The 10,387-nt window shown below is 54.1% G+C and overlaps 1 protein-coding gene across 1 annotated transcript; it reads left to right on the forward strand.

The window, feature by feature from the left end:
* Nucleotides 1–3,103: 3,103 nt before the first annotated feature.
* LOC118700779 (serine/threonine-protein kinase PAK 3-like) lies at nucleotides 3,104–9,972 on the forward strand. Its single transcript, XM_036405365.2, is given in 10 exon segments — nucleotides 3,104–3,151; nucleotides 3,268–3,930; nucleotides 4,117–4,181; nucleotides 5,014–5,062; nucleotides 6,105–6,214; nucleotides 6,970–7,087; nucleotides 7,481–7,580; nucleotides 8,004–8,200; nucleotides 9,107–9,244; nucleotides 9,691–9,972. Coding segments are annotated over 10 exon segments (1,578 nt in total). The 3' UTR covers nucleotides 9,781–9,972.
* The last annotated feature ends 415 nt before the right edge of the window (nucleotides 9,973–10,387 follow it).

Below are 10,387 nucleotides of genomic sequence, written 5' to 3' on the forward strand. Positions count from 1 at the left end.
CCTTGGAGCGTCCAGCACTCAGGAGCCCGGAGCTCACGGCTGCTTTATAAAGCTGACAAAGTCGGCAGGATGGGTCTGGGTATGATCTCAGCAAACTGGGTTTATTGGTACAGGAACAGGGGACAGGTAAGGTTCATCTACAACCGGCAACTGTTCATGCACTTTGACAATGACGTGGGTGAGTACAAGGACCGGGAGAGATCCCTCAGCAAATCCGGCACGGGCACAACTGACCTGGCCTGGACACAGGGAGGGAATTTATTACCAACCAAATCACAGCACCACAAGGAGAAGGGAAAGAAATCTCTCCAACACCTTCCCCCCACCCAACGGGGATCACCCAGAACAGGGGTCACCAGGGCTCTGCCCAACGGGGGTCGCTGGGGATCATCCAGCACGGATCCTCCCATCGGGAATGGAGCTGCAGCAGCACACGAAGCTCTTCCCACACTCGGGACACTCGCAGGGCCTCTCCCTGGTGTGGAAGTGCTGGTGAGTGACGATCTCTGAATCCCATTTGAAGCTCTTCTGACATTCCAAGCACTCATACAGGCCCATTCCCCAGTGTGGATCTTGTGGTGCTTGCTCAGGTCAGAGGTCCCACTGAATTTCTTCCCACATTCCCCACACTCCCAGGGCCTCTCCCCAGTGTGGATGTTCAGGTGTTCCATCAGGGTGGAGCTGTAGCTGAAACCCTTCCCACATTACAAGCATTTGTGGGGCTTCTCCCTGCCATGAGGCTTCTCCACCAGCTCTGAGCTCTGGCTGGATCTCAGGCTGCCTTCCTGGCTCAGGGGGGCTCTTTCCTCCTCACACCTCCCTGGGCTGGGTTTGCAGCCCCTCCTCGTGAGGGATCTCTGGGCCTTTTCGTCCTCCTCCATCCAGCCACAGCTTGGGAATGACAGACCCTGGTTTGGGGAAACCAAGGTGGGAGCGCCTTGGAGTAGAGGCTCCTCCTGGCCAGGTCCATCTCTAGAAGTCAGCAGGACTCTTCTGTCCATGAAAATCCCCACAATGTCAAGATTCAGCCCGAAAAAACTCTCCCAGCAGCTCCCTATTGCTGATCTCTCCACTTTTGGGGTTCCAGAGGTTTCCTTTCCTTAGGATCATGGGGGTCCAATGGTTCCAGGGCTTCTCCATTTTCTGGTGTCCTGCTCAGGGATGATTCAGGGGCTTTTGGGGGTCCATGGGGGCTCTTCTCCCCTGATGCTCTGCTCTGAGATCCCAGGGATCCCAGGGGTCCCTCCTCTCCAGGCTCCCCCCCTTTCCAGTCTGCCGGGGTCCCCCAGCTCTGGGATTGCCCCTCTCTGCTCTCCCCACTCTGGGGGTCCCAGGGGTTCCCCTCCTCTGCTCTCCCGGCAGTCCCCAGGACCAATGTCCTCCCCTGCCCATACTGGGCAATGGCCACGTGGGCCCCCAAAGATCCCCCCAAGGGGCTCAGCTTTGGGCTCCTGCAAGATCCAAACCTACACACACAGAGAAAACAAAACCTCCCAGAGACACCAGATGATATTTGGGGTCAATTCCACAATCTGCGAGCTCCAAACACACCCCCAATAAAAAAACCCTCTCAGGGACTCCTGGATAGATTTGGGACGAGCTCCCCCTCCCCACTGAGCTGCAAGACGAGGTGGGGGCGATGGTCCCGCGGCTGCGGCCACAGGGGGCACTGGAACCTCCTGTTCCTGCTGTTCCTGCTCCTGCTCCTCCTCTTCCTGCTCCTCCTTTTCCTCTCTCCCTCCTCCTCCTCCTCCTCCTTCCTAATCCCACCTCCTCCCCAGTTCCTGCCTTCTGTGTATTTAGAGTGGAGGATCTTGCTTGTTTTTAGAACTAGAACAAAGATCTCAGATGGAACAAGGCTTGCTGCTTTTAGTCAGATGTATCAGTGACTAAAGGTCACGTTTCCTTTGCTTTGGTCCCGTCCTTGTTCCTCCTCAGTATTCAGGCTGGGCTATGGGGTGTCCTTGTTTGCTGCATTTTCCGAGTTCCTCTTGCATCCTTTGGGCCATGGGCTGTGCCCTGGGAGGGTTCTTTGTGCTCCTTTGTGACACAGGAGAACCTTCCAGGTGGTTTCTGCGTGAGCTGCTGCTGGGATGTCACAGGAACAGCGCCACGTCCCCGTGATGTTCCCGTTGCTGTGGGACACGGAGGCCTCAGTGCCCAGAGTGGCTCTGGGCTCACTGCCGGAGGATCCTCCTGCCCGAGGCATTCTCAGCAGCCAGCCCAGCCCTGTCCTTCTGTGCTTGCAGGGCTACAGGCTGCAGGCGTGTGCAGCGCAGCCAAAATGATCCAGCACGTGGCTGCTGCAGTTTGCACTCTGTACTCTGTGGCTTATTCGGGGTATTTTTTAACCCACTTGGCACGTAAGTTGAGGTTTTCCCTCGGTGCAGCATCTGTGGCTTTGGGCTTGCTGTGTGCTTTCTGTTCTTCCTCTGGAGCTGAGTTGACTTTGGAACCAAATGGCCATGAAGACACCATTGCTTTGGGAGAGCTCCTGCCAGCAGCTGCAGCTGAAAAAGGGGGTGTCTGCAGCCAGCGGGGCATGCACAGCATCTGCAATGAGCCCTGGGGGGTTCTGTTCCCTCAAGCAGGGAGTCTGTGCCAGCAGAGCCTGGAACTCCCTCCCTTTGCTGCTCCAGCCAAGAACTGACCCAGCCCAGTGTTTTGTGCTTGTTCTCTTGCTTGCTGTGGGAAGGGACTGTGGCTCCTGGAGGGATGCAGTGAAAGCAAAATGCTCTCTCGGGGTTGCCTTGCTCCATGGCATTTCCCACCACTGGCAGTTTTTCTCCTAACAGCATCTGGTTCATGTTCCCTCTCCAATTGCAGGGCACCTCCTGTCTGGATTCCGAGCAGCTCCTCCTTCGGTGAGTGGGAAAGGAACCTTTGGTGTTTGGAATTGTGCAGCAAGTTGTGAGCTCGGCATGTGGCAGTCGAGGGCCAGCCTGGGAGGCTGAAGGAAAGTTCGTGTCAGTGTCTTTGCAGCAGCAGCAGCAGCAAAGGAATTCCCATCAGTTTTCTCCTTTTCTGCTGAAGAGCTTTTGAAGAGCTGCAGGTCTGGTTTTGCAGGCAGAGGATTGCTTGCTGGCTTTAGCCATGGTGGAATATGGAATTTCCAACAATAAGTGGCAATGTCGACTTTAGCCCATTGTTAGTTGGAACAGCTCCAAACCCAATTTCTGCTTAGTGCAGCTGGATGTGCAGCTGAGGATAAATAAGGTGATAACTGAGATAGAACTTCCCGTCCCTCACACTGCCGTCTGTCCACAGGGCACAAAAGCAGCACCAGCACCTCCTGGGGCTCCCTCTGCTTCCAAAGAGGAGGTCAACAAGGAGGAAGACAGCAGTGAGCTTCCCGCTGCTCTGGGGGACGATGGTGAACTTCCCTCAGTGCTGGGAGATGACAGTGAACTTCCCGCTGCTCTGGGAGACGAGGGCGAACATCCCGCGGGGTGGGAATGCAACGGCGAGGCTCCCGCGGGGTGGGACAAGGACAGGGGACATCTCCCGGCCTGGGACGAGGACGGTGGATGTCCCCTGGTGTGGGACCAGAGTGGCCAAGCTCCCACGGAGTGGGATGAGGACAATGGACATCTCCCAGTGTGGGATGAGGATGGAGGATATCCTGTGGCTTGGGAAGAGGAGAGTGAACATCCCCCAGCATGGGAAGTGGACAGCAAACATCCCCTGTCTTGGAAAGATGATGACAAACTTGCAGTGTGTTTGGAAGAGGATGGAGAAGCTGCAGCATTTTGGGAAGAGGATGGAGAAGCTCCCTCTGCTTGGGAAGAGGACAATGAACCTCCCTCCGCTGTGGGATCCTGGGCTGAACATTCTGACAGCAGCACAGCCGGGCAGCCAGAGGGGAGAGGGGAGTGGTGCCTGATGCAGCTGAGTACGTCTGCTCTGTTCCTGGGTGCCTGAGCAGGTGCTGTGTGTGTGTCTGGGCATCAGCTGCACCCAGTGTTGCTCTGCAGCTGAATGTCACCGAGCCATTGATTGTCCTTCCCCAGCTGACACCAAGGGGCTCACAGCCCCAGGGAGTGGGGCTGGTTGTGGCTCTGCTGCAAGGCGGGGTCTCACTCTGGGAGGGAGCGTCTTCCACGTGGTTTCTTTCAGGGAACACCTGTGAGCGAGGAGGAGCCTGCCGAGAAATACCTGGAAGTGGAGCAGATTGGCCAAGGGTAAGTGCACGGCAGCTGCTGCTGCACAAGCGGGGCCGGGTGTTGTGCTGGTGCAGGATCAAGTGAGAAGTCAGGAGAGCTCCAAACACCTTCAGACACTGGGCTACCATCCTGCTATCTCACAGTCCTGATCAGAATTGATAACTGTGGTCAGAAGGCGCCGTCAAAGGCCCCTGAGGCTGGCAGTGTCCTGCCTGCAGCAAGGAGCAGGACCTGGAAGATCTTCTGTCCCTGGAACTGGATTGCCTAAAAGAGCAACTCACCATCTGGTGACTGTCAGAAAATAGTTCTCAAGAAGATTTCGTTCAAGTATTTTGCTTCAAAAAATATCCACTGGTCAGGATTATCAACCTAATGGTTTAGAAACAGAAACCAGAGAGGAACTAATAAGTGCTCTATTCTAGCACAGGTAGCAGACCCCATCCATTCAGTAACAGACACAGAGCTGATGCACTCTGGGGGGAAAAAGCATCACCTGCCTGATGGCAGGGCCCTTGTGGAACCTGCAGGTCTTAGGCAGGAAATGGAAAAGGATGAAATGCATTCTTTTCCAGTTCTTTAGACAGCCATCTCTCACCTCAGGTTTTGAACTAAAGCAATTCAGGGTGGATATTTGGGATTTGCTCCAGGCCAATTCCTTCATGTTGGGTCTCAGTTTTCTCCTGCACACCTTGCATGGCAGAGGGCTGGTGGCTGCTGTGCTGTTGTTGGAAGGGTCGATGCACCCAGGTGTTTGTGAACGCTGCAGGCAGCAGAGATCTCCTGTCTGGGCTGGCTTTCCCTGCCAGGGCCTAAAGCGCTGCTTCTTTCTTCTCTGCTGTTTTGTCTCCAGGGCTTTCGGAGCCGTTTATAAAGGACTCGACAGGGCCACTGGAGGAGAGGTCAGTGCCAACACGCCCAGCACGCCTGGCAGCTCTCCAGGGCTTTCCCCTCTGCTGGGAGCTGTGGCTGCAGCTTTGGGGGCCAGCAGAGCTTTCCTGCCCAGGCTGCTCCTCTGAAGGCAGAGCAGTGTCAGCCTGCAGAGCACAGCTGGGACAGACTTGGTCCTTCTGAAGCGCCAAAGGAATGCAAGGAGGGCAGCGGTGTCTGTCAGAGCAGGACACGCTGGCTTGGCCTTCATATCTAAAAGTGTGAATGCATCAGCTGCTGGAGACTGAGGCCCAATTTATCTTCATCCCAACCTCAGACAGGAACACTATTTAGCTATTCTTAGCTAAACTATAACAATATTATTTCCATCCTGCCTTTCATTTTCAAAGGATACATCAAGGCCTAATTAGGGAGAGATCCTGCTTGGGCTCAATTTGGGGTTTTAGTCCTACTTCAGCTGTTCACAGAGAGTGAGGGAGAGAAATGAGAAGACGAATGTCCAGAGCAAAGCTCTCTCCTAATCCTGCAGTTGTGTTTGGGTCTGGTGTCAGTGACAGCCTGTGACAGGGATCACCTGAGCAATGGGTCTGCGTGTCTGCTTTGTTGTGCAATCCCAAACAGAGCAGTTGCATCTGAAATCATGACCAAATCCCATAGAATTGCTAAGGGGTTCCTGGCTGTTCTGCTTTGTTTTCAGAGAACCAGAATTACCTCCTGCTTGCAAAATGGGTTTGAATTATAATAATAATAAGAGTGTTGAGGCCATTTGAGAAGACTGTAGGTGCAGAGAATGTTGTTAGAGCTTTGAGGCTGACAGCTGAGGGACCATTTCTGCAGAGCTTGCAAGGCCAAATGTCTCTGGCCATGTGTCCTGTAAGCAGCCCCCAGCTGGCAGAGCAATGGGCTGTGGGAATGGCCCTTGCTGAGCTCTGGTGTCCCATCCCAAGGCAGTTTGGCACAGCCCGGCTCCGTCGCTCCACAAAGACTCGCTCCGTGTTTGCTGTGGCCTCCTGCCACAGACTCCTCCAGTTAAAGGCTGCAATGTCCCTTCAGGTGGCCATCAAGAAAATGAGTCTCAGAGGGCAGAACAGGGAACGAGCTGTGAATGAGATCCTGCTCCTGAAGGACAAGAAGCACCCCAACATTGTCAACTCTTTGGACAGGTGAGTGCTTCAGCTCTGATCCCGTGCCCGGGCCCTGCGTTAACCTTTCCTGGCATCCGGAGTCTGTAGCCTGTTTTGAAAATGCCTGACCCAGCCACATCTTCCCAAACCAACAGCCTGGCAGTTCACTCCCTCCATGTGCTTTTGTTGCTTTGCTTTGGTTTTTCCTTCAAGTTGACCCCGTTTGCTTGTGTTTGCAAGTGCTGATAAACCACAGCAGAAATTATTTCCCTTGGCTTCTTCTTCCCAGCCCTTTTCCATTGCTAAAGATGCCAGTAAGACCAAGGTTCTTGTTTCCAGAAATGCCTCATTTGCCCATTTTTCACTGGCCTTGCCTGTTTCTGAAGGGACTTTCTGAAAGGTTTTCTGACTGCTTTTGTCCCAAGTGCTGCACGGCCTCCTCCCCTGGATAACCCTGGCAGTTGTGTTGCCTTGTTCTGGAGGGAATGGTGGAACTGATGAGTTCAGAAGCTGAACCAGCTGGGGCCAAGGGTTGTGGTTCCACATTGATCTGGGCTGTTGCTAAACTGCATTTTTCACCTGCTTGCCATCCAAGGCCTCTCCTTTCTCACAGGTGTCTCCTTCCCCTTTAGACTGTGCAGATCCCAAGGGCTGTGCAGCCTGGCAGGAATGTCTCTCCATCTGATTCTGTCCTCACTGACAAGTGACCTGGAAACAAAACTCCACTCCAGGCTTTTCCATGGGGGAATTGAGCTCTGCACTTTCATCTCCATGCCATTGCTTTCCTCTTCCAGCTTCCTTGTGGATGGAGATCTCTGGCTGGTGATGGAATACATGGATGGAGGAACTTTGCGGGACGTTGTCAGACAGACACGCATGGCTGAAGGAGAGATGGCAGCTGTCAGTCGGGAGGTGAGGGATCCTGCTTGTCACTCCCATGGCTGGGACACGATGGTCCTTCCAAACAGGGCGTGAGAACAGGAGTGGCTCCATGTTCAGGGCTTTGTTTCTGAGTTGTTTTTATGAGCTGGAGAAGAAAGAGCCTCTGCAGTGAACGGCCTGCCAGCATCACTGCACTTCTACTCTGTTCTTGTTCTCTCTCCTGCTGTTGTGGTACTTTCTGTGTGCTTTGGATTTGATTTGCTGTTCTCAGCTTTGCCTTGAGCCCTTTGCCTGGAGCTTGTGTGCACTGCACTCCTGGCCTGTCACAGCAAAGCTGCTGCTGGCAGAATTCTGAGCTGTCCTTTCTGGTGTGATATATTCCAGCCATTGGTTTTTGCCCTCATGTTTCTTGTTCTCTCTCAGTGTCTGCAGGGCCTGGATTTCCTCCATTCCAACCGGGTGATCCACAGGGATCTGAAGAGCTCCAACATCCTCCTGGGCATGGACGGCTCTGTCAGGCTGGGTGGGTGTTCCTGGCCAGGCACGGCGCTCCTGGGCTGCGGGGCTGGGGCTGCTTCCCAGGGAGGGCCAGAGCCCCACAAGGGCTGCTGGGGGCACTGCCCGGCCCCTGCTGCCAGCTGAGAGCGGCTGCCCCAGCAGAGAGCTCAGGAGAGGAGCAGGGGGCCAGCAGTGCCTTTGCTCTGGCCATGGCCCTTCCAGAGGGGCAGCAGTGGGAATCTAAAGCTCCAAGGGAATCAGTAAAAGCCACTGCAGGAAAGCTGAGGGTTTCTTGAAGGGTCCAGTTCCATCTTTCCTTTCCTTGGCTACAGCCCTAAGGACTTTTTCAGCTGACTTCACTACTGCATTCTCAGACTGAGCGTGGGGAATCTTTGTGCTTGGTTTCCTCATTCCAGCTGCCTTTGACAGGGTTTATTTCTGTCCTCAGCTGATTTTGGCCTCTGCGCTCAGCTCAGCCCTGAGCAGGACCAGCGCAGCTCCATGGTGGGCACTGCTCACTGGATGGCCCCAGAAGTTGTGACCAGATCTCCTTATGGCCCCAAGGTGGACATCTGGTCCTTCGGCATTGTGACCATCGAGATGGTGGAAGGAGAACCTCCTTACTTCAGGGAAACGGCGGCCATGGTAAGAGGCAAATTCTCCAGGGGCTGCAGAGGCTGCGAGCACAGGGGGACCCTGCACTGGGAGCAGCAGCTGGAGGTTTCTGCACATGGGAAGGGAATTCCCAGAGGACTTGTGCCTCCACACAGATGAATGTTCTGCAGTCTCCAGCAACAATTTGCTTTGGGCTTTTCATTGTTGCAGCTCTTCTAGCTGTGAGGATGACCTGGAAATATGAAGCAAATGCATCAGCTCTAATGTTATCTTGCAAGAAAACCCCACACCATCCCAAATCCCAGCCCCAAACCCAACAAGATTTCTGCAGGAGTTTCTAAAAGACATTTTGCAAGATGATCTCCCCTGATTCTTCTCACTGGGAAACTTGTTGAAAACATGAAGATGATTGTTGAACATCCCCATAGTCTAACATATTTCTTTCCTAGTCCAAGCTACTTTTTCCGTGTCACCAAGCCTGAGCTTTCAGCATCACAAACCTCCTGTTTCTTGCCTGGCAGTTTCTGGGATGGGGCATCAGGAATGCATTTACTTGAGTGTCAGTGGCACTGCAGAGATGCGCTTGATGGAAGAATCCTCTGAAATAACACAGGCAGACCACACTGAATCTGGAAAATGGCCTGTAAAGCTGGTGTCCATATTTGGAGAAGCAAAATGGGCTATTTCTGATGGAGGTTCCTACTAACAAAGCCAGCCAATGAAACTGGCTCTCAAGGCGAGATCATTTGGATGTTGCAGTGGCTGTGGCAGCCCCAGGGTTTGGGTTTTTTGCTTGGCATAGCAAAATGAGCTCTGAGCAGCATCTCTGGCAGGGAGGAAAGTGCCCCTGGAGCTGGGGCTGAGGCCCCGGGGTGGATGTGAGCCCGTGTGGGTGTGAAGGAAGCTGGCAGAGCGCTGAGTTTGCTTTCCCTGCAGGCTCGCGCTCTGATCCGGCAGAACGGGACCCCGCAGCTGCAGGAGCCCCGGCGCCTGTCGGCTCTGCTGCGGGACTTCCTCGAGTGCAGCCTGGAGCCGGACGAGGAGCGGCGCTGGGCTGCCCAGGAGCTGCTGCAGGTGAGAGCCAAGGGCTGCAGGGGAAGCAGCAGCGCCAGGGAGGGGTTTTCTTGTGGGGCCCCCTCCGATAGTCTCCAGTCTCGCTGCGTTCCACGCGCAGAGCGAGCAGAATCCTCGCCTGCTGTGGCCTGGCAGGCTCCTTTCGAGCTCATCTGGACCTGGTGCCCCACAGCGAGCAGGGACATCTTCAAGCAGCTCAGGGGGCTCAGAGCCCTGCCTCACCTGAGCTTGGATGTTTCCAGGCAGGAGGCACCTCCCACATCTCTGGGCACCTCCTGTCAGTGTTTCCCCACTCTCCTGGTTAAAAAATTCTTCCTTAGATCTAATCTGAGCCTGCTTCCCTCGATTTTCAAACCATTTCCCTGTCCCTCTCCTGGAACAGAGCCTGTGAGGAACTAGACTCTGGAAGTAACAGTTCATTTCTTTATTTTTTATCCTTTGGGCAGCACCCATTTTTATCATCAGCCAAGCCTCTCTCCAGCCTGGCACTTGTGATCACTGCAGCAAAGCAACTGAGGGAGCAGCGGAGGAGATGAAGTTCTTGAGGACAGCTTCTTCTTACAGTAGTTAGGACAACTAGTTAGTCATGGTAGTAAGCACTGGTAGTTAATTATGGTAGTTAGCACTGGCAGTTAGTTAGGGTAGTTAGCATTGCTAGTTAGTTATGGTAGTTAGAGCAGCCTGTTTGTTATGGCAGTTTTTTGAATAAAAACTCTCTTAAACCTCAACTCCCTTGACGTGTCCCTTCCCTCTCCCGCCGTGACTCAGCTGCCCGGAGCAATGTGAGGGGAGAGCGGGCCCAGCCTGGCCCAGAGCTGAGCCCCAGCAGAGCCCTGGCAGAGCCCAGAGCAGCCTCGGCACCTGCAGAGTCAGCCTGGAAGGAGGCGCTTGGAGCCTTCTCGGCTGCACCCGGCTCTTGGTTACAAACTGTGTGTGCTGGAAAATGCCACCGGCTCTGCAGGAGGGCAGAAGGGGCCTGGGGAAGGCCCAGGTGCTCCATGCAAGGGAAAAACCTGCCCTGGGTTTGTTATAAATAACTAGGTAGTGTTGCCTTTTGCTATTAGGTATTGACTTCTGCAAAATATTCTTAATCACAACGAGTTTGATATAGTAGCAGTTTGTAATCACTTTTAACTGCTTTTG

Source organism: Molothrus ater, chromosome 33, assembly GCF_012460135.2.
Source record: "Molothrus ater isolate BHLD 08-10-18 breed brown headed cowbird chromosome 33, BPBGC_Mater_1.1, whole genome shotgun sequence".
Classification (NCBI taxonomy): Eukaryota; Metazoa; Chordata; class Aves; order Passeriformes; family Icteridae; genus Molothrus; species Molothrus ater.